A 26,067-nucleotide genomic window follows, 5' to 3' on the forward strand; every position below is an offset into this window, starting at 1 on the left:
ATGCATATGTTTTTAAGTATATACTGCTTAGAAAGCAGCATTTATTTTATGGATGTAAAAATAGCTCTTCTGATCAAGTTTTTTTGCTTCCGTGTTTTGTTGTTGTATTATTCCATTCACCAACTGCTTCATCATGTCAACAAAACTCTGTGTTAAGGCACACAACTTCTAGAACTCATTAATGCTGCTTTTGACATTTCATATCTTTTTATGCATTGCTGAATGAAGAAAATGTAAATTCAATGTGCACAGGAAAATAATGCATGTTAATCTTAAAGGAATACCTATTTAGAAGCTAAGCTTCATTGCTTTGGATTTGATAGAACACTTGATTTTGCCTTGGACATACCTTTTGTTCATTTTCTGGAGAAGTAATTCGTGCTTATGGTGCTAAGCCCCAGTTAACGCACTTGAATTCAGGGGTTTTTCAACCACAGCAATAATCTTTGGGAGGTACACTCGTCTTCCTGTTTATTCTGTCATATCTTCCTGATACAGTACAACCTGAGCTTTGAGAATTCCCATTTATTATTGTTGTGGGGTTTTTTAATTACTGTGTCTTCAGATCATGCAGAGAATTCAAAGTATCAAGCTGGCATCTATTGAAAGTGAAACTCAGTAGCTGGCGCCGAGTGTTGGCCTCAAAGGAAAACATCCACTTCCTGTTCATTCCTGGGACAAACATGTCCTGAGCAGTTTAATACAGAACTTGGATGTGGGTTCCTCCAGAAACTGAAAGTGTTTTAATTGGGAGTTAACAACTCAGCGCAGAGTGCATGGTAATGGCTGGGATCCTTTGCTCAGCTGCTTAAGTTTTGGAGCAATTTCTAACATGTTAAGGTTGATTTTGTGTGAAACTGTAGGAACAGATGTTTTGTAGATTTTTCTGTTTTCATAGTGTTGTCTGTTGTCAGTTTGCTGATGGTATAGTACTGAATTACTGAGACAATTATTGCTCTGATTCTTGGTTTAGGTGTGGTTGATGGCTCCTGTTTAGAAATCATCTTGCATGCATGTGGGCTGGAATATCTTCTCCTTACTATACCCTTAGAGTAGGTGTCATCCAAACCGCATCATCCAAAATGCAGTGGTAAAACACAGTCTGGTCAGTCACTTCTGGAATGAAAAATCCAACGTTTTTAGGCCAGCCCAGTGTTGCCTATGAAAATGGACATTGCACTGTATTCAGTAGATGCAGTACTTAACACATCTCTTTAAAGTGAACCTTAGGCTTATGTCAACGTAAGGTACAAAGCTGTTAGATTGATCCGCAGTTCTTTCAGAATTAATGGTTAAAGGCTTTTATTAATGTTTTGCCCCCATATCGTACCTGGTAGGCGAGTCTTGATGCTTTAACTGAAGCATTTTAACTTTCATTCCAAATTCTAACAGTCTTTCTAAGCAGAGACAGTTTGGAAATTGTCTGATCTTTGATTGTTTCAGTTCATGATCCAGAATATTTGGTGCACTAACATTTATCAATTAAAGAGGTAATCTGAACAGACAGTTGTTGTCTGCAACAGTTTATGGTGTCAGAACTAGTTGCTGCCATTACTCTGAACTGTTGAAACAAGTGCTTTTGGACCAAACTTATAGATGGAAATTCATAGGAGCTGAGAGAAGCTGCACAACTAGGCCCTTCATTCCTGTTTCATCCCTTGCTAGTGCAAGTAGTGAGTGGGTTACATTATTTCTCGCTCAAGTCTTGCACAGATTAAGGATTTTGGGAAGGGGAGAACAACTGTTTTCAATAACATGTGTGTTTAGCACATCTTTGAAGCTGGGATTGTAGCACAAGCTTCTAGAAGCTGTAGCTAGGAAACAGTTGGTTCATTACTGTTCTACAGAACGTCTCATGTACCAGGTTTGTTTGTCTCCCAAAATGCTGATACAACTGAAGCACAGATGGCTCAGTAGTTCAGTTTATTTAGCAGTTGTTTCTGGAATTGTATTCGTTTTACTGAGACAAAGGACTTCAGATTGCATTTGATTATGGTGGGTAAGCTAGATACTTGTTTTCCACTAACAAAACCTGAAAAGTAAGCCTTGGTAAGCACCTTTTTGTTGGCTTAAGCCACAACAAGTGTAGCAGTGCTTTAAAAGCTTTTCAGAGTCCTTTAGATACCATATCAAGACAGGCAAAATTCATCATCAGGTTCATAATTCATTTTCTTAACTTTTATAGACCAACTATTGGTGTTATTATTAGCAATTAAGGCTTCTCCTAGAGTAGAGAATTGCAAAGTAGATATCCATTTTTTACATGGACATCTACATCTGTCTGCTCTGGTTGTAAAACTTGCTGTAAAATGCCAACTGGGGAGACACACACCGTCCTCAGAACAGAAACCTCTTTTTGATAAACTGATGAGGGTCTTTTTGGGGGAATATTGTGCTGAAATTCTTTGAGTAGCCTTTTTTTCATCTTTTTAAAAATGGAAACTCAGTTGGATATTGCAGGCAAAACTAATAGCAAATACTAGAAGTGAATCCAGAAAAATAAGGAAAATTTGATACTTGTGTCTGCAGCCTCTTCCGTAGGATTTAACTTTCTGTATTCAAGTTCCCTTCTCAACATCTGTTAACTTGGATTTGGTTTTTGATCACTATCTACAGGATTTTTTTGGTATTTCTGTTTGTTTCAGTAAGATGTGATAAGGGGGAGGTGTAAAGACAGCTTGTCCCATATATTCCCCAAAGCATGCAGGGTAGAAAGAAGACATCTGGGAGAAAATTCCTTTTTCCTTCAAATTATAACATTTAGAGGACAGGGAATAAAACACCAGAAGTGTTGAAAAGATGTTATTTAATATCTCTGAGGGTAAACACAAAAATAATCAGTAGGACAGCTTGACTAATGCAGTTACTCTCAGCTGTTAAACAAAAACCAAAGGACTTCAAGGTTTTCTGAAATTCTCCAAGTGGAAAGTAGTTATCCCATACAATAAATCTAGGTCATTTGCTTCAGTTCAGTAGTCCACTCAGGCTACCATTGGAAAACTACTGGAATGGTCAGAATACGCTCAACCACTGAGCAGCAACAGCAGTTGTCTCTCTCTGTGCAGGCTGAATGAGGCCAGGGTACATTTACTTTTTTTGGGGTGGACTGAAAGTAAGTAATTTTTTAAAATGTAGGGGATTCACATGAAAATTTGGATCCGGCACAAAATTTTTGCAGTTGCCATTGGAAACTGCCTACTTAGAGTTACAGTGAGTTGATTTCCTCGGCTCTGGCAAGATCTTATGGCGAGTTTTTAACTGAAGAAATAGGCTTCAAAATCATCAACGATTCACAGTTTTCAACATTAATCTTTTTGCTTCCCTTTCTGCTCTCTGGACTTAACCCAGACTTTGAGTTATTAGTTATTTCACCAGGTTCCACTCTTGCTCTTGGTTTGAATATTATTGACAAGTAGGGAAACAGGGTCATTTTTCTTGTGAATCAGAAGATAGAGACAAGAAAACTTGAGACTCAATAAACTTGCTGAGCAGAAATGATAAAATACTGTTGCTTCTTCTTAGGCCTCCTGCATTGTTTCAGTAGTTTTTTCAATACAATGAGTTGAGTGGAAATGTGAAATTTATCTTTTCCATCTGCTCTGCCCAGTTCTTAGGTCTGCAGTACCTGAGGCATCATATGTCAAGAGGTTTCTCTCTTAGGGGAAAAAAAATTTACAGAAGTTTAAATCATATGCTGCACTGACTTGTTTTGAGCTGGTCATTTGAATTGTTTTTGCTCTTAGTTAATAAAAACAGATGGGAATGTGAAAACACATTAGACTAGTGTTATGTTGAAATACACAAAAGATTACAAAAATGGTTTCCTTGTCTGAAGTACTGAACTGGTGGTTCAGTTACCTTCAGATTTGTATTAAGGCTGATGATGTGAGGGTCTGTCTACTGGATAAATGTAAAGCTTTGTCAGTTCCTGTCATAGAGGCAAATATTTAACCTCTCTACCCAACAAAAAATGCTTCAGGCTGGTGCTTGTTTCAGTTAGCATAAGAAAATATTTAAAGGAAATTGTATAACCAGCTTGGAAGAAGAAATTAATTTATTTTCTCTTCTACTCAAAGGTGTTTAGAGTATTCAGACCTGTGGAAGTGCTGGTGTGGGTTGTGGTTGGCTAAATCAGTTTGTCTTGGCAAGAATGAAAACTACTTCATCAAAGTCAGTGCTGCTTTTTAGCCTTGGAGACTGTTCTGTGGGGTGGGGGCAAAAGTTGAACTACAACACTACTCAAAAGACTGGATGGAATGTTGTGGGATCACTGAAGTGAAGGCCTAAGGGGCAGACTGGGTGACTATTTTTGTGTAGCAAGCTGTGTTAAGACCTGGTATTCTGCAGTGCTGTCAGATTTCTTCAACATATTCTATAAAAATACATCTCTTGGGTTTGTAGGTGCCTTTTGTTCCAGTTTGCAGTTAAGGTTGGCAGTGCGTGAATCAGTGCTTTAGGAGAGAACAGGTTTACGGAATGGAATCCATACAGAACCACTCCAGAGGCAGACACTGAGGAGTAGGAAAGCACTCTTCTTCAGGGTCACATGAGAAATCTAGTCCTTCTGCACATAAACCCAAGGACTGTTTCAATAGTGATAAAATTCCAATAGTAAAGAAACTGAGGTAGTAGCAGTTAAGTTTTCATTGGTAAAACTCAGCTTACTGTGTTGGCTTTTTGTGTTTGAACTCATAATATTCAGTGTTAGGTCTTCTCAAGTCTTCAAAGTTAATTGGAAAACAGAGTATTTGTGGTTCCAGTTCTGTGCTTGAACAACTGATTTGTGGAAGAATAATTCAGGGGAGGAAACCTATAAAATTTGTTGCTGTGATGAAAGAGCAGCTTGCCTTTTGTTATTTCATAGAATCATAGAATGGTTTGGGTTAGAAAGGACCTAAACACCATCTAGCTCCAACCTCCCTGCCACGGACACAGACACCTTCCACTAGACCAGGTTGCTCAGAGCCCTGTCCAACCTGGCCTTGAACACCAGGGATGGACCATCCACAACTTCTCTGGGCAACCTGTTTCAGTGCCTCACCACCCTCATAGTAAAGAATTTCTTCCTAATATCTAATCTAAATCTTTCCCAGAGCTGGACACCGCACTCCACGTGAGTGAAGAGGGGAAGAATTGACCTGCTGGCCCCATGGCTTTGGGTCCAGTCCATGATACATCTGGCTTTCAGGGCTGCAAGCACCCTTTGCCAAGACATCTCAAGCTTCTCCTCCACCAGCACCCCCAAGTCCTTCTCCCCAGGACAGCTCTCAATCCAGTCTCTGCCCAGACTGAACGTGTGCTTAGCTGTACGTGTGCTATTTGAATACAGTTGAGATGTTACTGCAGCCTTTCTAAAGCAGAGAAGCTCAAGATCCTTCAGGGGCCTTTCTTTAGAACCCAGAATTCCCTTACATGAGAGCATGAGAAATGCTGAGTGTTTTTCAATGCTGAAGCTTGCATCCTGGGGCACATATTTTGAGGAATCTATAACCAATATACAGAGCTACAAAGAAGGGGCAAGCAAAATGGTCCAGTGGAAGGAATCTAGAAACATTGTACAAATACGCCGAGATAGAGGTATGACAGCTGAAATTCAATTGACGTTAGTAAGGAACCTGGAAAGCACAGGAAGATCTGTAGCTACTGCTTTATGGAGCAGAGCACCTATTGATAAAATTATAAAAGCTTTTTTACCTCAATTTTTATTGGTAGATGAAGGATGTACAAGCTGATGCTGTTAGAATTGTGGTAGTTTGTTTTCTGGGGTTTTGTTGTTGTTTTTTTTGGGTTTTTTATTTTTCCCTGAAGAAGGTAAAGGGAAAATTTTATTATCTTTCTGTACAAAGGGTAGGATATAGAGAAGTTTGCTTAGTTGTGCACAGTGAAATTGTAAGAGACAACAGTTCAATTTGAAATGTGAGAAATTCCAATTAGGTGTAAGAGAAAAAATACTTCCCTGTGAATATGACCAAACCCTGGGAAGGGCTTGTGCCTGGAGGGCTTGTCTAGTCCTCAGTCCTCAGAGGTCTGTGGAACTCAACTGAGCAGCCTGATCTGATTGGACCTTCTCTGAGCAAATGCTGGACTACATAACCTCCAGAGTTCCCTTTCAGCCATAAATAGTGTGTAATGACATGAGTCACTAGACTGACAAGCTTGTAGAATTAAACTGTCCTTATATTTTTAGATTATTAGTCAGATTTCAGGAAGTGTAGTATTTGAGTTTTCCCTCGTTACCACCAGTGTTTAATGACCCATGGATTAGCTGCATAAAAACATGATCTTGTTTTTTCTGTTTGAGTAAGGACTGAAGTTTTTGCTTGGCTTACAATATTTTTAAGCTCACAGTTATTTTAGAAATTGCAGAATGATTAACCTTGTGTGTAGAAGATGGGTTTTTCAGTTGTTTCTGCTGTATTGTTTTTAAGGGTTCTCAAGGTGTTTACATCCTCAGTCTAGAGAGGTAACTTTTGGTTAGGTGAGCCCCAGAGCTGATGTAGCAGCAGTAAACACTTGAAAACTCTGTGAACATACAACTGAAACAAAGGTAGGTTAAGCAGTAAAGTACTTTGGCTTAAGTACTTAGAACACAAGCATTCTGAGAATTTAAGTAGAATGGCAAAGATAGCAATGTATTTTCATCTTCAGAGTACTTACCTGGTGTTTGTGGATTTTTGGGGGGGGTGGGGGAGTGGGGTTGTGGGGTTTTTTTAAAGTCTTTCCAGTGATTAATGAATCTGGAGAATGACTGAAGGGGTGTGAGCGGACTCAAACTCTGAGAAAATGAAATAGAGTGTTTGGGGAAGATTAAGACATAATCAGTTCCACTGTGGAAGTGCAAGATTGTTTTCTAAACTGTTTGAGTATATGGCTAATAATTTTTTCTAAGGTATGATTTGTCCAAGCTTGCTCTCCCTTCAGATCACTAAGGAATACATAGTTCTAAAGTGATTTCAAACCTCAGTTTACATATGTTCCACTTCAAAACATAGAACTTAACATTTCAGGCACTTTGTTTGATTTAAAAACTAAAAATTACTTACATTGGAGGGAAAGATTTCATTCTCTGGATACCAATATAATTTCTGTTATAGCAAAACATGTCTTGAGATTGTATCCAGCACTATAAATTACGGTTTACTTCTGCCGTCTTACTTAATCTCTTTGAATTTTTAAAAATAAGTAATACAACCAGCATGAACAAAGGCTTGTGGGGAAGACAGTAAATATGAAGCTTTTGGAAGTAGTATTTTCAATATGCAGCAAGATAGTCAAAATATCTCATCCATAGCGCTTAAACTTTTCCTTATAGAAAGAGGATTTTTCCCTCTTCCTCTTTACCACTGAGATAGCAGTGATAAAGTTGTTGCTTTATTTAAAATGTCAGAGTTATCTAGTACACTGTAAGGATGGCCATCCCTTGTATGCAAAGAGGTGGAAGTAATGCAACAGACTGTACAGTGAGTTACTTGCTTTCCTAGAATAATGAAGGCAGGAATTACACAGTAGTTCCTACAAGATGCTTCCCTGCACTCTAAGGACATCTGACTGCATGGAATCTGATTTCCTTCATTAAAACTGAAATGAAAGGAATGCATGAAATGGGGAGATGCAGTTATTTTTGCATGACAGGATAAGTACAGATGGGGATATGGAGTTGTTTCTAAATCTGAAAGAGCATTTTAATGCCACCAGTATTACAGGCACTGCTCTACTAATACAGTTAACCTATGCAATAGGATTTAATGAGGCCGCAATTTTCAGTTTCTATTCCTGTGGTAGAATTGCAGTGTAAATCCCAGCTACTAATTTCTGGTGTGTTCAGGTGCCAAGTCATGGAACAGATGAAGGAGCAGATTCATCAGGGAAGAAGAAAATTATCAAATAAATTCTCGCATTGGTTAGTTCCCTCATTGGATTCATCATTCAGCCTCTAATTCTGGTGTGGGGGTTGGAAGGGTCAAACTGTGGCTGGAAGTAGTGAAGCTGTTGCTGCCACACAGGAGGAAAATTGGTGCTAAAGTGGAGGGTGAGCTGAGACATTCATAGCCTGGCAGCAATGTTCTAGAGCAACACTTCTGACAAAGCACAGTGCTCACGTGAACACCTGGCTCAGGTTTGGTTTCAGTTCCTGTGCCACTGCAAAATAAGCCTGTGCTTGAAGCACCTGGAGTGTGCTGTAGGGGTGCTAGAATGGTGCTAGATGAGGTTGAACTTGAGTTTAGCTCATTTGGCTTTTGAGTTGATGCTTCTGCAACTGGCAGGAGCCGGGAAAACAGGGAGTTGGCAGATTAGGGGAGACAAAGGGAGGCATGGAATACAGCCTTGTGTAATAAAGGCTACAGAAAGGCAGGGGCTGTTGAAGGATGGAGTCAGTTTGGTGTGGTTAAATAATCTCCCTGGAAAATAATGAGCTTTAGAATTTATACTTTATGACTAAACTTCTTCATTCAACATTTTCATGGAGCTGATGTCATCATGTGCATTAGGGACAAACTCTGGTTCATTCTTTTAATAAGGGCTGCAAAAGAAAAAGGAATTAAACTTGGCACAGTTTACAGAGGGTAGCTGTTAAGGTGCAGATCCTTCCAGATTACTCTGGGACATCCATCAGGTGTGCAGGAGGGCAACTTGGCTGTCAGGAACTCTTCTCTAAGCTCAGGTGGGAAGAGGGAAAGCATAAAAATTGGAGTTGAGGGTGGATACCCAAGAAGAACATAGGCACTTTCCCAGGGTGTGCAGGGATGGAACTAAAAAATCCAAAGCCTTGACTAGAGCTGAACTGGAAAAGGACATGAGATATAATGAGGGATTTTGTGTAGGTATATTGGCAAGAGAAGGTAAAGCATGAAAAATGTGAGAGAGAGAGTAATGGAAGAATTACGTTCAAGAGTAGCTAATTTTGACAGTATGCACTTAAGAAATTAGGCAAACAGATCTTTTTATGGATTAAATTGCTCCATTACAGAAGGTGGGTGACAGTTGCATTCAGAGGAAGCTGTAATGAATCCTACTCTTAAAAAGCAAAGTTCTTAAAAGTATTTGGAAGTGAGCTTCCAGTTTTTATTTTCCTGTCCTTCAGTGAAAAGTTGATCGCCATGTTTCAACTGACATTGATACTTAAAGACTTTCTAATTGAATATTCTCCTGTTATCCATTTTATGTGACTTTTTGAAATAGGGCATAAAAGTCTTCTTTCATGTCTTCTTGTTTAGTAATTGGAGATTCACAGAGGCTTTTCTTTACCTGTAATCAGATTTTAATAGAGGGGATTAAAGCAAATACCTGGGAACTGCTGTTTCTGATGTTTCATGTGTTGAACCGGTTTTTAACATTATTGCATAGCTGGTGCCCTGGGTCTTTGATCTGAAAAGAAAAATGGTACTGATGTGGTTTATGCCAGACTTAGCCTTAAATGGCTGACTAACTAAACTCAATGTATTCTGCAAGTTCATTGAAGAGGTGATCGTGTCTTTTCTTTTGCATGGGAAAATTACTTTTTGAAGCTGTGCACAAATATTTGCGCAATTGTTAGTGAATTTGTGGGTCTACTCTAGAAAGTGAAAATAAATAATCTTCTTTCAGGAGTAGCATGACCTTTGACTGAAGCTATGTTTTATTTTGAGGGTGATACCATTCCTTGATCCTGGCTTAATTCTATCTCCTTCGAAGTACTCTCATAACTATTAACTTTGTTGCTGCTCTGTTAGACTCTGGAAGATGGCAGAAGTCCCATAAAACTTCCTTGAAGAATTGTTCTGTCACTTTTGGTCTAGTGCACGGAGGATTTTGCACCTGTGGGTGTAAAGGAAAAATTATGCTCCTTTTTGTCAGTTCGTGTGGATTCTGACCATATGCCTCTGCAGGATATGGTAATTTTTCATGTAAACATCCAGCAGCTTAGTTTCAGCCCACCAATATATTGGTAACACTTTGCTGTCTCAGAGTTCAGTATTGAGAATTGTCACATCCTAAGATTGCTGATACCCAAGTTCCTAACATTCAGTATGACATGTTTGGCTAGTATTATTCAAAACCACAGTAATTTTGGAAAACTTTACATAGAGAGAACTTTTTTTCTTTGAATCCTTACCAGGGTGCTGTTTCCTGCACCAACCTATGACAGGGCTTGAGAGACCACATTGTCTCATTGTGCTGACATAATTAGTCACACCTTCACCAGAGATTTACTATTTTTGAGGGGGGGCTCAAGTCTTTATCTTATGCTTAAAGATTGAGTTACAACCCCCCTGCTGTGGGCAGGGGCACCTTCCACTACACCAGGTTGCTCAAAGCCCCATCCAACTTGGCCCTGAGCAGAGGAATTGGAACTTGATATTTAAGACAACTTCAATATGTACTCCTGTACTGTGTAATGTGCGCATTACAAAATATACCCCAATGGAAATTATGAAAAAATGGAAATTAAAGATGTGCTAAAGATGAAATAAATGCTACTTTTACATTTTATTAATAGTTCAAAATACATTTTCTTTTCACACCCCGGTGGATTTTCTTGCACACCTCTCTGGGTTTTCATACTCCACTTTGGAAACCACTGCTTGCCCTACGGAGAGATGCCCTGGGCAGTATAAATAGATCTAAAGCCCAGAGAGAAATTATCTGAAGAGGCCTGCAAGTTTTTTGATGTATATGTGTTAGTGACTGCATTTGAAACAAGTGGTTTTGCCAGAGTTTGATACCTGTATCTTAAATACATTGGTTTATCTTCCCTTTGTACTTCTATATTTCTTGGACTGGCAGTAGGAAAGGCCAAGTAAAGCTTTATAACATTCAGTGGTCTGTTTTACAGTGGCTTTTCACACCTTTGAAACAACTGGATATTTGACTTGGTTTTTCGCAAAATATAGGAGTACTTGGGGTTTTTTTTTTTAATTTTTGTAACTTACATAATGTCTTTGTTCTGTTAATTCAGACTAAAGTGTCTAACTTTGAATGTTGATTATATGTGTTCTCAGTGCCAGTATTCAATGCCATGTAACCTACATTTGGGACATATCTATTTGCAGCCTTTTTGCTAGATAGTCCCATATAAAAAAGTTTTCATCATCTTTACAGGGATCTTAAAAAAACTAGGAGTTCAAGTGTTTTTTTTTTCCACTCTGAAAGTTCATTGTCCAACAGGAATTTATTCCACAGCCAGCTTAGGAGAGAACAGAGGATCTTTGTTTTATTCTTTAAAAACAAAGAAAAATTACTACAGTATAAGCCAGTGAGCCAAATAATATTTATAGGATTAAGGAAGTGAGAGCTTTGCTGGACTGTCCTAATCTTAAGATGTGATGATTCTAACTTTCCTTTGGAATGTGAACTTTATGTGCTGTCCCAGGACTTAGCTTGCCTGCCCTTCTCCCATGCTCTTTTATTTACTGTGTCTCGGCATGTGTCAGACTTTACAAGGGTTGGTGAGACTTTTTGGGTTAGTTATTATATGGCTTTCATGGGGCTGGCTCTGCAAACTTGTGCACCCAATCCCTAATGTATCAGCAAACATGATGGGTTATTTAAATGCCAGTTGTTTTAAAATTGATGGGAAATGTCCATGAGCAAATAAAAGTATGGGTAGAGTTTAATGTTCAACATAAGTACATGGTGCTTCCTTATATGCTTTTTCAGACTATTTATGTTCTATTAGCTTACTTTGATCTGGATGATTTTTTTTTTTATTGGAACTTAATGAAATTCAGCAGATGAGAAGCTACATCACAATGCTATCTGCTACAAGGGTATATTATGAATAATTGAATTGAGAGGAGAATAACGAGGTCATCTTGTCATTTGACTAGTAGTGTAAATCTCTGATTATATAGAACATCAAAAGCAGAATAAGATTTCCTTCTGGCAATCTTCTCTTCCATTCTTAGAAGGAAAGTAATGTCTGGAAGATATATGTCAATCCCTCTATTCTGTGCACTTTCTAGAAATTTGGGACAGGAGTGAGGGAACTGCAGGGGCTCCATAGAGAAGTATGAATTGGTGCTGCAGCTGAAATTCTTCTGATTGTTTTTCTGTGGAGGTGCAGGGCTTTGAGGTATGATGCTAAATTTAGCCACTTCCTAAAATACTAAGATTCCTTGCACATAGGAACAAGAAACCACTTACCACACAGCTTGTCTGTAGTTGGTTTCCAGTAACTTCTTGACACTAATGAAGGGCAGTAAATCAGTTTATCCTTAGTTGCACAACCCAAGGTGAGGAAACAAAGCTGATTAGGCACTCAGTAAATTAAATTTTGTTTACGCCTTAAGAGATGTCTCAATCCACTCGTATGAGAGGCATTAGAATACAACTTCCTGTGGCCTGATTTGGTTGACTTTTCAGACTTGTTTGTATCATGTAGAATTGGAAAGTGCTATTTATAAAACAGAGTGGTTTCATAATTGGGTTTTAAATTATGGATGGCCTGGACTCACTTGCTGGTAGTTATGATGCTGACTTATTTCTATGCAGCTGGTTTCTCACTATGCAAAACTTCAGTATTCAAGGAAGCAGATAAAGGAACTTCAGTAAAGTAACTTAGCCACATAACTTTGATCCCAGTTGTGAGGCAGGAGAAGCAGAATGAGCCACAGAGAGCATTTTGTACAAGCTCTAATGATATTTTAATTGGTTTGGGTTATTTTAAATCATCAGTTACCTAGTGCACTTGGTACCTCTTACACCTGAGATGCACTATGGAAGAAGGGATCAAGGTTGTCTTACAATCATAAATGCAGATGTGAGGGAATAAAAATCGAGTGACTTGATTTTCATTTTTCTTGGGCAGTGACTGAAATATTTGGGTGGAGCATTCTTCAGCATGTTTGAAGGTGTTGGATTTCTTTCAGGTTCTTCTTGATGTGTTAGCTCTAAAATTTTGCTGATTAGATTATATTTGTATTGAAGGGTGAAGATGTCAACCGGACACTTGAAGGTGGGAGGAAGCCTCTTCACTATGCAGCAGACTGTGGACAGCTTGAGATTCTGGAATTTCTGCTCTTGAAAGGAGCTGACATTAATGTATGTATTAATGGATTTGCAAACAGATCTTAGGGTCTTCCCACACACACAGAAGGGATTGGTGTAAGTGCCTAAATGGTTGATGAAAGATACAAATCAAGCTAAACAATTGATGCATTTAAAAGTATTTGAGAGGTGGATTCTAGAGATTAGAAACTTAAAATTATGTTGATGAAATGTTTTGATTATGTTTGGAAACACTGGAAAAAGTTGTTTGTAGCTGTAAAAAGTTGAAATTTAATTTGATCACAATTAGAAAAATGAATCCAGTTATCACATCAGAATAATGTTTACAATGCATATTGGCATTTGTTGGAAGGGATTCCAGAAGACATCCTTGGCCAGGGCAGGATCAGCTATTTAAATTAGTGTGCTTTTTTTCTTCTTTGGAGACATTCTTTCCTGCATTAGTCATTTTACTGTAGTTTGATATGCATGGCTTCTTGTTTTGAAAAGACTGGACTAACCTATAGCAGCTCTCCGGAAGTTAAGTTCCTAAATGCTTTAACCACACACCTCAAATGTTGTGCCTTGGAATGCTTGTCCAAAAGTTAACATGTAAGATATCTTTGCTTTAGTTCATTACAAAAATGCTTAGATTTTTCTCCTGGATGTCTGAAAAGATTATCTCTTCCTTGGGAATTTTCCTAACTGGGAAGGAGTTAAAAATAGCATTTCAGTTGCTCCATTTCTTATTCTTTCCAGGACTATAGTTTAGAGAGAAGACAGCCAAAACAATGTTTCAGCCAAAACTGTTTTGTGAAGTGATGCTGGCTGTGAAATGGGAGAATTAGGAGTAGTGTTTTTAAATTGGGCAAAATTTGTCAGCTGAAACTCCACAATTTCCATCATTGGGCTAAAATTATAGACAAGCTTTGGGATATGTAAAAGTCTTGTGGAAGAAATGTGTTGCTATTTCCTCTTTTTTAAACAATAACTTTTCTTTTTTAAAAGGAGAGGAAAAAAATCCAGTGGAATGCATTTCTGGCTAATATTCTTAAATTTTTACTTCTACTGTTGACTAAAAAAAAATTTAAAAGTTATGTGAAACCTTATAATGCTGTGTGAAATTGTCCTTCAAGTAACTGTATCTCAATTTACAGGCTCCAGACAAACACAATATCACACCACTCCTATCAGCAGTCTATGAGGGCCACGTCTCCTGTGTGAAATTGCTTCTGTCAAAGGTGAGATACAAATGTTTACAACAAGTTATCCATTAGCAAAGCATATTACTGTGGGGTTTTTTTTCAATGAGATTATAATGCTCCAGATGATACATTCAGAACATCAAACAAATGCCATTTGTCTTGCTAAACTCTGATCGTGGAAAAAGATAGCTGAAGGACAAAGTTGCAGGACTTCTGTGGTGTAGCAAAAGTAACAGTGACCATAAGAATATGTGGGCTCCAGCTAGAGAGCAGAGCTGCAAATCAGTAAGGGAAAAAAAAGCATTCCTTTAGTGGACTTGGCTTTGGCAGCTGTTTAAGTGTTTCACATGAAGGAATCTCTGCTGTGAAGTTGCTCAGAGGTGTGGTTTCCCTCAACTTTTGCCAGGTGACTGAGAACCCATCTGGGTTGGCAGAGGGAGGGGAGATAGAAGTAGGAAGCTAAGCTTTCTCTGTTGTACAGCTTGTAAATTTTGTCCTGGGGAGAATAAGCTTAATCTGTCTCTGTTTGCGCTTTGATTTATATTGCAAAGGTGATCAATTTTACAAGGCCAGTAGTTAATTCAAGCAATGTTTTGTCTCCATTCATATGCACTGCTTCTTGATTACACTTCTGTCATTTGGCCAAAGGATTTCTTGCTGTGTAATCTTTTCATATGTCACTTCCAGGGTAAAGTTTTCCTTAACTGCCTTAATGTTGCATGAATTTCACTTAACGTCTTTGATCTTGTCTGATATTACGTATGCTTTTTTGTAAACAAATGCAGTGACTGTTAATTTAGGATTCAAATGGTGCATCCAACTTGCTTAAATTTATTGTGAGGACTGATCCTTCATTTAGGATCGTCAAAAAAAAGGTGTCCTTTCTCCCATGTTGATTTATTTCCATTTTTGGTGGGTTTTCCATTCTGGATAAGTTGCCCAAATAATAAATTTCTTCATGCAGAGTTAAATGATGATTGCTTCCATTCACATGGGCTAGCTGATGAAATATTTATAAACTGGAAGTCTGCTTATCATCTCAGTCTGTTTGAGGCAGGGCTTATATGTAGAGGTTGTTCTGGCTCTTGACACAGTTATTATTTTATGACCCTTGTTTAAACATGTCATGCCTTGTGTGTACCATAGTCATATGTTCTTTGATAGCAGATACAGGGCAATCAGGATTCAACCCTTACTGAAAGATCTAAAAATTACTGACTCTTTAATGTTCTTCCCAGTTACTAAGCCACCATTCTCCATTGCTTTCTATGGTGTATGGACTGTGGGGATGTTTTTAAACCTTTCATGTGAGACTCCTGAGCTCACATTGAGAGGGAGGAGAAGGAGGAGTATTTCAAGAAATGTTCCAAGCACCGATCCATGTTTTTCTTTAATAATCTGATATTTGATTTGTAATGTAAAAAGTTGTGGGTTTTTAGTGTAGGAGAAACCAATATGTTTAAATAGACAATTAACAGTCTGAAAGCTTCTAATGGAGGATGAGGTTTGTTGCATAAGATGCAACAAAGTTCACCCATTTTTTAACTTCCAAAATAGTTCTGCCTTTGTAAAATAGCTAATGCAATTCGATTTCTGCTTTCTACTAAAAAACGTGTTACAAGAAATATCCTGTTGAGTTGGGCAGTTGAGCAGCTTTTTTCTTCCCTGACAGTGGCAAAAGGAAGAGTTGTGAGTATGACCACGTCTGCTCACTGATTCCCTTCGTTCATGGTTGCTCTGCTGGGGATTTTGGAGGTGTGCACATCTGTCCCCTCTTCAGAAGCGTTGACAGATTTGTTGTCCATGAATTCGTCTATGTGCTTTTTGAGCAAGAAGTCATCTGCCTCTGTTGTGTCATCTGGCAACTCTTTTTAGCAGTTTGCTGCTTGCTGTGTAAGCCACTCTCCTCCCAGCTTCGTTAAGTGCCCCAGTGCTGGTTGTACAGTTTGGTGGGAGCTCAGCTCCCAGCGTGGGTTCTGTGTTTGTTGCTCTGGGCTTTTTGCAGAACTGCATCTGGAGCCAAGTGGCTCCTGTGTGGCTCTCAGAGCTTGTTTAACATTTGTGCTTTGCCTGGTGGCTTAAGTGGGCAAGCATTCTTGTTTGTTATTACCCTGCCAAGGAGAGGGGCTTATATTTATTTGTGTACGTGTATTTTCAGAGTGGAACGTAACACCAATATTAGTAACTTTTTACTTTGGGGAAGTAGAGAATACTGTGGAATCATTGTACTTTTATGAGATTTTTATTAAAGTTGCTTCCAGGCAGTGTTGTACTTCTGCAAATTAAAGTCCTCTTGACCTGACCTTTATTGTTTCCTTCTCTTTTTATTGAATGTAGGCAGGAATCTTTCTGTCTAGCTAATGGGCCATTTTCTTAATTTATTAGCACTGAGTTTAATAAATGGTGTTCTCCTTAGGTATTCATGACCCTCTTATCCTACATTCAGTAAAGCTGTTTTAGAAACTCAGGTCTTGCATGTCAATAACTTTTCTGAAGTATTTTTCTGAGGAGGGAGAGCAGTCCTATGTTATAATTAAAAGCTCTCTTTATACTTCAAGGTTACCTCAGTTAACAGTTATCTTTTGTACCTTAAGTGCTGGTACATTGATGGAGAGTTTTGTAAACTAAAGTTCTTTAAACTCTGTCAGGTCAGTTACTGCATAGTTCCATTTTTCTTCAAGTCAAGATTTTCTGAGCTTAACATCAAGGAACAGCTTTGAAGCTTTGATTTCCACATAGATTCTAATCTGAGTGCTATCTAAGCAGTAGAAATAACATCTGCAAAAGAAGCCATTTGTACTCTTTGTTGCTTTTCTTTTCCCTGGACAGCTAAGATTATAAGTGTTGAATACCTCTTAAATCTCTCCAGGGTTATTTTAGGGGAAAAATAAATGTCTCACAAGCAGTGTTCCCATGGTTTCAGCCCAAGCATGTGTTTGCAGTGACCAAATTGTCACTTGTTGGGGACAAGCTGGTTCAGCTCATGTTCATATCCCAAAGAACTGCAACATCCTTGTACATTGAGGCAAGTGATAGAGGTGTGATCCTACAACTGCTCCTTGTCACTGGTGTGAACTCAGTGCATACCTTGCACTGAGTGTCTCTAGGGGCCACAAGGAAGGTGAACAGCTCCAAGAGGGTCAGTTTGGCCAGTAGACCAGAAGACTGCCAGTGCTGCCTTAAAAACCACTGCAAAGCCATCTTTTTCGAATGACAGGTTGAGTATATGCAAGCAAAGAGTGTACAAGTTTCAGAGAGGGAGATAACCTACACTGCGAAAAGTAGTATTCGTAGAACATCACAGTGGTACCAGATCCAGTTTATTAGACTGTTAGAAAAGTTTAGGAAAGTGAGAGTCATCTTGGGAACAGACATGGTATTATGTATGGAAGTTCAGTGGGGCTTTGTGTGTTTAATCAGTAAAGAAGCTATGGAAATTCTAGGTCCATTATGTTCTTAAACTATTGAGTGTCCTTAATACTGACAATCTTCCTTGTAATTGAGAAGGGATTTGTACTTAATCTACAGAGAGCTTGTGCATAAACTGAAGACAACCCTCTGCTGTACACACTTTTGACAAAGTGTGTTTGTACCCACAGTGCTTTTCCTGTCATTTGATAGAGCAACTACACATTTTTTCAAATGGGATTTGCATATCATCTTGCAGAGTTGTTCTGAAATCAGTCCTGTGAGCTCTAATAACTTTTGTCCCCTTATTTAGCTACCCTATTTACAGTTTAGTCTGTGTTTTCCCTTCTATGAATGTGATTACACAGTGCTCAAAGCAAATGTGACTAGGTAATCACTCTGTTTCCCTCCTTTTGTTCTCCTCCCATAATTCTGCCACTGTGCTTGTGCTTACTTGCACTAGTTTATTCTAATTCTTCAATTTATCCACTTGGTTCATTATCTTCCATTCTCCTGTTGCCTCCCTGTTCTGTTTTGTTGCCTTTTAGGTGTACACATCACTCTTTCAAAAGAAACCTGAGCAGTTTTGGACTTGGAATGATTTTGTGGTGTTGTTTTTCTGGTGTATCAATAGGGACTTTTTTTTCAGAATGAAAGAGAAGCACAATCCTTGATGAGTGTGGCTGTTTTAAGATCTAGAACAAATATAGTATGATTTGTTAGTAAATCGGCTCTTCCGGGTGTCACCTAATTCAGCATGTGAGAGCTTCTTGCACCATAGCTTTTGTAGAAGTGTGTAACACTGAATTTTTGCTTTTGTAGGAGTAGTTGCTGGAAACAAAAAATCTATCTGTTTCTAAGATTAATTGATAATCTGTTGAACTTGCAACTTGCTGTGTAACAAAAGTTATGTGGCTTTTCCCCTTATTTTAAATGACGAAGTTGGAAACGCAGATTAGCTGCATGCTGAATAGTTCTGTACATAAATCTTGTCCAGTTGGTTTCTGAATGAAAACAAGGCAGTAGAGTAAAAAGCTGTATGTAATCAATATAATTGTGTAAGGTATGTAACTTTTGACACACTTTATACTGATGCAGCCTGGCTTTATGAATTGACAGTCCTTCTCATTGTCTTTGCAGGGTGCTGATAAGACTGTGAAAGGCCCAGATGGACTAACTGCCTTTGAAGCCACTGACAACCAGGCAATCAAGACTCTTCTTCAGTGATGGATGGACTGATATCTTAAATGTCTCTCCTGTGGCCTCACACTGCTGCCTGTCTGTCACTCTTTGCATCTTCCAGCTTCTTCAGCTAAATACTTTGGGGGGAGGGAAATTCTTTATGAATCAGACTAGTTAGGGGCTTGTATCAAAGATAATCTGGTCAGAGAGGGTTGAAAACTATTATGAACAGTGTCCCTCTAGGACTTCTTTCCAGTGCACAATCTCCCCGTTTCTAGTGAAAATGGAAGAAGACAGACCTTGGTCCTGAATTTTTGGCTTGTAAGCCTCCTAGATTAGTACTAAGATTTTTTAGATGGATGGAAGTACTTCCTTTAGATGGAAGTGCTGTGCTATGTACCTGAAACTAATTGTGAAGGAGACAATAGTCCCATGCTCTTAGTGTCTGCCATAATCTGAAGTGTAGTAATGTAGATGGCTGGGTTGCTCTTCTCTCTTCTCTCTCAGTGGGTAGCTTTGTTCTTCTGCCTAAAGCTTCTGTTGCAGTTTTGAGGACTTTTGATACTAGTTATTGGAGCTGTTCTTTATATTGACTAATTGGATGTCACACTAATGTTTTCTGACTCTTGAGCAAACCAAGAAAGACCAGTTGAGGCATGATGGTGTTACACTCCATAATATCTGCCGAGGTACTTTTGGATGCTTGAATTTGAAGTCTTTCTATCCCATATTTGTTCTAGTCCAGGACAGACATTTTAAGTAACTGCATTTGAGAGAGAGAGGTCAAAATTTCACTGTAGTTTTTTTCCAAAAGGAATGTAAGATGAAATCTCTTTACTCGCCACATTAGCATAAAATTCCTAGACATGTGTGAAAGCTCCAGGCTGTTTGGTACACCAGGATAATCAAGTCAAATGTGGAAAATGTACAATAATTATTTAGACATTCATATCAGGTGAATATTGTTGCTAAACTTTTCTGGTAAACATGGAACCTTTCTAAGTTCAAATGTAGAAGCAGGAAGATGTACAAGCAGAAGTCTTAACTTGCTCTAACTACTACAGAATTTTTTTAATTGTGCGTATCTTCAGATCAGTGTTTCATTGTTGAATGGATGAACCTCTTAAATTCCATTAAGGCATGAGGCTTGTTCTGGAAATTCCCAGTGTGACCATACCACATTAACCATTGACTTTTAGATAAGATTTACTATACCAGTAAGTATGGCAGTCTTGATCATTCATGGGAAGGTATTTAATGATGTTGTAGGCACTCTTGTCACATCTTGTGGTCCTCAGGAATGTCTGAGCTTCTGGCTTTCATCCTGAAAGTTTTCATTAGACTGCTGGTTCACCTAAAACTGAGTAACAGGTTCTATACCACAAACTATACATCTTTCTCTCTTTTGGAATACAGATTTCAAACTTTCTGGTAACAAACGCAATACAGAAAAACAAATGTATATAATGGCTCATGCTGAATTCTTAAACAAAAGTAGCTGATATTGTTTGATATCACTGTTGAAATTGAGAGGATATATAGAAGTAGACTGGCAACTACCACTCGTATTTAATGGAGACTTAGTTTTACTTGAATAATGTTGCATATTAGGGTTGAATGTCTCAGCTATGAAAAGCATTGCATTTAGAGTGTAAAATGAGAGCAGGAACTGATTTACTTCTACACATACCATAAGAAAAGCAATGGAGAAAACAATCAACTCTGGCCATAAACTGTACAGTGCAATTACTCTTTTTCTTGGAGATGGGTGGCAAGGAAGAACAGAAGGGTTGGAAATAAGTGATAAATCAATTGGTGAACTGCTGATAAAAGAACAAGAATATTTGATGAACAGTGCTTTTAATAACTATTTATAAGAGGACTCTTTAATCTTATCTCTGATCAGTGCTGGATTGTCATGTCATTGTAATAGTGTGAACACAGACTATAGGTTTAACTCTTTATTCAGCTATGAAAGTAACAATCTTTGGCATCAATTTGCCTCCATATTATGCTATTAAATACTTAGCTATTCAAATACTAGTCTAGAAAACTGCAATCTGTTTTTATGTGGAGAACTTGATTATTCAAGTTTTTTGTGTTGATTAGTGTCACGTTGTCTGGCCATAGTGGTTTTGTATTTTTGTTGGTTTTTTTTTTCTTCTGTATTCTTTCCTGCCCTTCCCTTTAACTCTCATTTAAGTGAGCAAAGAAACATCATCTTTGTACTAACTCTTCTGGTGATTCACTGAGGCGATTTTGCCTCCCTTTTTCTACAATTTTGGGGACACCTTATTTTTTCTTACTTCACCCTGGGGGGAAAAAAGAAGCAAACAGACTTCAGTGAGTCAAGTGTTAATTTGGCTGTAATATATACCCAAGCTGCCTTTTGAGATAGTTAAAAAGATGGCATTTAATGTTTGGCTTATAAAGAAGAAATACTTTTCTGCTTTTTGCACTACATAACAGTTGTTTAATAATTTTGCCCAGGATTTAAAAGAAAAAAAAATAAAAGCTTATGCATTTGTAATTGTCTAGAGACTGGGCTTGTTAATTTGTTTCTTTCTTGTTAGCTATTTTGTGGAAAAAATAATGGGTGGCATCCTCTATCTTTGAGTAGGTCCTAACTAGATAAAAATATCAAACTGTAAATTATTTTTCATTCTATAAACAGAATTTAAATACTTTGTCAGACTGGAATTGCATATACTTGGAAATCCACTCTGTTCTTAAACCTTTTCCTTTGAAATTTGTGCTGAATAAGTTAAAAAATTAACTATATTTTGGATTTTGTACCCTCTGCTCCCTTTTTCTTACAGGGAGCAAATGAGAAAAGGAGTACAATAGTTAAATGGAACATTGATTATTTGTAGAAGAGGCTGGTAAGAATAGAGTGTCCTAGGTCAAGCAATTGCAGTGTTGCATGCAAAATTTCAAAATGAACTTGTCTTAATTATATTTTGTAAATGGATAAACAATCATCTTTCTACGCAGTGACAGAAGAAAATCTAGTGCTCTGTGCATTTTGATATTTGACTTCCTCTTTTCACCATTGTTAACTGTTTTGACACAGTTGGGTTCATCATTATCATGGTTCATAGACATCAGAATGCTAAATGATACTGTATTTTTAAGTTTGTGTTGCAAGAATGAATGGAATAAACTTGAATTGTGCGATATGAGAATGTAGAGTTTTATTTCCCTTTCTGCTCCTGCATTTTATTAACCTCGGGCTACAACTTTTTACTTGCCTGGAAGGTATCTAAGCTCACATGTACAGTGATTAAACTGTTCAGCTGCTTATAAGACTGAAATGTGGAATGGAAACTGCTTTGAAAACTAAATATATAATGTTCTTTGTGGTTGTTTTGGGGGGTTTTAAATTACATCCATTTAAAAGGGGTTTTGATTATTTTTGTGGTCTTGTAGTCTGCTTCTCCTGCTTAAATGGTAATGCATAATGATGAAGATCTTCCATTCATGTTAAATTTTAAGAGACAATCTGTAAAGAGAGGAATGCTTCTCCTATTACCTGTGAAGACTGAGGCAATTTTCTTTATCCTTTACTTCATCAAAGAAATTGAAAACAGTTATTAACAGAAATCACAGCTGAAGTATAAATAAAATTGTATAGAAATGTTTATTCATTATTCTCATGACATCTTTACAGTGACTTTGTCAGAACTTCCTTTTATAACTTTGCTTGTCAGTAGAGATTTGGATCTATTTGCCTGAAGTGTTTGATATGATTTATTTTAAAATAGACAGTTATAAAGTACAGGAAGATGTGTCAAAGTAGCAGAACTATAAATATCAAAAAATATTTCAAAATAAATTAAATTTTCCTGGTTTTCTCTGCTGAACTTGGAAAAGTTTACAGAACTTCTGTTGCTACATACACAATCTTTCAGGCAAATATGGGAGAGCACAAGTGTGTTCACTATAAATGCCAAAGCCATTCAAATGGAGTAATGGCCACTGACGTGTGTGGGCTTCAGTTCCTGTGTTCGTATTACTGGTTCTTCGTTTTGTGGGGGGTTTTGGTGTGGCTTTTGGGTTTTTTTTTTTAATGGACAGTTTTTTCTGTAGGAGGGGGTATTCTCAGTTCAAAACGCAGATTTCTTTCACTCACATTCCTCAGTGACTGGCAAACCAAATTCATCTGTGCGTGTAAAGACTCTTCATTATTTCTCTATGGCTGATCTTTTGAAAGAAAATGGTTTCCCATCTCCCATCCAAAAGGATGTTGGCCCAAGAAAAAGAATTTTTCAATTGCACCACTTGATTGTTTCTCTCAGTTTGGAGAAAACTATACTTTCAGAGCTCTCCTCAAAATATTTTTTTTGTATTCATGATCTGACATCTGGCAACAGCTTCCAACTAAGCTATGCCATAAACTTACTAGATGAGTGTTTGAAAAGCCCTTGGTTTCATGTAGTGCCTTCAGAGTCTTCAAAGCCAGGTAATTTTTGTCTGCTTGGGAACTGAATGGGCATTTTTTCCTAGGAGCAGTTCCTCTCTCTCCACCTTAGCAGTCAGAACAGTGTTTCTAATAATTTGAAACTTGGAAGTGTTGTATTTAAATACCATTGCTTGCTATTGTGATCTAATGTTGCTTTGGAGAACCTTCTTTTAAATGGAAGTCCTGGAGTCTCAAGTCTTCACTCTTCAAGGGGAGTTTGGAAAACATCTGAGTGCACCTCTCCACTCTCCCATGTCCTGAATGTCTCTGGGTTGAGTGCACTGCAGGCTGCCACAGAATGCAGGATTCTTCTGTCCTTTTTGGTCAGTTCTTGTTTACTACATCATTTTGCAACATTTTGAAATTATGAATAGAGGCTTTCATGCACTGAGGTTCATCTCGTGGCCATTAAAGTTAAGAGGCAGGACAGTGTGCCAAACCCACCACAGGCTGCATGTCTCTGTCCATTTATCAAAGTTAAAATCCATTAAAGGAAAATTTGTTTCAGTTGTCTCAAGCTGAGTATAAATTTGAAGGGTCCAAAACTCACTCTCAAAAATATTTTCTTGGCCAATGAGTGCAATTTTGGTGCATATATTAAATAATTTACCTCTGAAACATCTCTTTCTGTGTGTTTCTTACTATTTTTCCTCTAAATCAAAGTAATTCCTCATTACATTTGGAAGAACATTCAGTTTGTTCAACTAAAACTTTTGTCTCAAAATGAGATCTAGTTTGGATCAATGGCTTTAACTATTTTGTCTGAAAAGTATTTGGAGGTGGGAAGTCTTGGAAAGTATGTAACTCTTCATGGAAGTGAATTTATGCTTCCTTTTTACTTCTGAAATACACTTTTAATTAAGATTTGTAGCCTTTTATGTAAGAGTGGCAGCATCTTGTGACAAGGTCCAGCCACCTTTTTTTTTTTCTTTTATTATTCATTCCAGTGGAAAACCAATAGATCTGTTTGATTGACATGAAATAGCTTGTTGGTTGGTTGGTTATTGCCAAGTTCTCAGTTCAGCTGCCAAAACAGATCTGTGGCAAATAAATTCTGATGTTAAGCTCCAGAAGTCTTTCCCAAAGTTTATGCTTCTTATTTGTGTATATTTTGGTGGGCTTTGTCTTGCATGTGCTTTAGGAAGCTTCCTAAAGCAACATTACTTTTGAAGGCTTTTTTTTCATTGCTCTTTTGCATAAAGCATTCATCTTACCTTTTACAACAGAAATTTATCTTTTACATTATTTTGACCAAAAAAAAATTCAGCCTGTATTTGTGTGTATCTGTTGTTTAAGAACAGTTGTGCTGAAGGACACCTCGCACTGTCACTTCTGACAAATCACTGTGAAAAGCTAGTGCTGCACCTCATACCCACATCTACATCTAGATAAATCTGGAACAGTTTTTGAGGTACTGGTGAGATGCCACTAGAACTGGGATCAATACAACAGCAGCAGATTTGTTTTGTGACTATGCAGAAACTTCTCTGTACTTCAGTCATCAACAGGAAAACCCCTTTTCCTTCTCTTTTGTGCACTTGGGCTGTAAGCTGCTGGAAGGATGATCTCTGAGGTCTTGATACACCTTAAACTTTCTTAGTGCAATTTTGCAGTCATTGTCAGTAATGTTCTCAGAAGCACAGAAAAACTTGTTTAGAGAGAGATGACACAGACAGAGCAAGCACATGCCAATTTCTAGTGTCAGAGGCTTCAAACATAAGAACAAGACCTAAAATTACAAATTATTGAAATTGCTGAGGGTAGCTATACATTTAAATATTTACAAAGCCACATTAAACAGTAACTTGAAAGAAAATAGACTCGACCTTCAACAATGAGGCTGCATAACCTGTACACTTAATAAGGAGGTGTGTTGTCACTATAAAAAGCTGAATATTTATTGGCCATTCTTTCTTTAAAAAAAGAAAGTAACTGCCAGTTACGTAACAGATAGTTGTTTTGGGGAAAAAAGAATCCCCTTGTTTCAAATTTACAAAGCTCAGAGGTTGAGATTGAATTTTTTTTTACTGGTAGAGGTGAGGTTTAGAGAGATGTACAGAGAGTGAAATGTGCTATAAATTACCACCCAAACCTCCCTGAGTGGTTTCGAAAGATCACATTCTGTCAAAAGCATTTGTTCTCAGTGTGCCAGAGCTGGCCTGTGACACCTGTTCCCATTCTCTCATCTTTACCTACCCCTCCTGAATGCACAGCTGCCAAAAGCTGTGCTTTACCCCCCCCACCACAGTTTTCCCTTTTTAATGGGTGCCTTTAAAGTAGGCAGAGAACTTTTAGTAGATGTTACTAGAAAAAACTCCATCTAAGGCTATCTGTCATCTATAACACGAAGAATTAAAACCACTGGAGGAAGGACTGAGGAGAAATTAAGTAAATGAGAGGGTTTTTTTCCATCATCTCTCCTTTCTACTACAGGCATATTCTTCACTTTACACATGATAGTAGTTTGTACCTTTTTTATAAAGAGCTCAGATGCTTTATCTCCTTACTGCTTTTCTTCACATCGGGGGTACCCAGAGTGGTTGCAGGTTCGGAACACCACAATTTACTTTCTCCTTGTTTGTTTGGGGGTGGAGCGAGGGGGATGCTTTTGGTTTGGTTTTTTTCCCAAAGCTCCTAGGAGATAAAGTGTTTGCAAAATACAGTAATGTCAGTGGTGCCACAGAGATCCTTGGTGCTATCCTGAAGCAACGTGGATGTGACAGAAGCAGTTTAACTTGCCTGTTGTTCGGGTTCTTGAGGCCCTTTTGACTGCCTCTCTCCTAATTTCTAGTGCAAGCTGTCCCTGCCCATGGCAGGTAGTTGGGATTAGAAGATCTTTAAGGT

The 26,067-nt window shown here is 38.0% G+C and overlaps 1 protein-coding gene across 1 annotated transcript in view; it reads left to right on the plus strand.

Moving 5' to 3' along the window:
* The window catches only part of MTPN (myotrophin), a 30,797-nt gene extending 8,859 nt beyond the window's left edge, over positions 1–21,938 (plus strand). Inside the window, exons 2-4 of the mRNA XM_082279860.1 lie at positions 12,907–13,020; positions 14,124–14,207; positions 18,720–21,938. Coding sequence (XP_082135986.1) covers positions 12,907–13,020; positions 14,124–14,207; positions 18,720–18,806 — 285 coding nt within the window. The 3' untranslated portion in view covers positions 18,807–21,938. The remainder of the gene's footprint in view (positions 1–12,906; positions 13,021–14,123; positions 14,208–18,719) is intronic.
* Positions 21,939–26,067: the final 4,129 nt, after the last annotated feature.

Source organism: Coloeus monedula (genome assembly GCF_965178545.1).
Source record: "Coloeus monedula genome assembly, chromosome: 4".
NCBI classification, from domain to species: domain Eukaryota; kingdom Metazoa; phylum Chordata; class Aves; order Passeriformes; family Corvidae; genus Coloeus; species Coloeus monedula.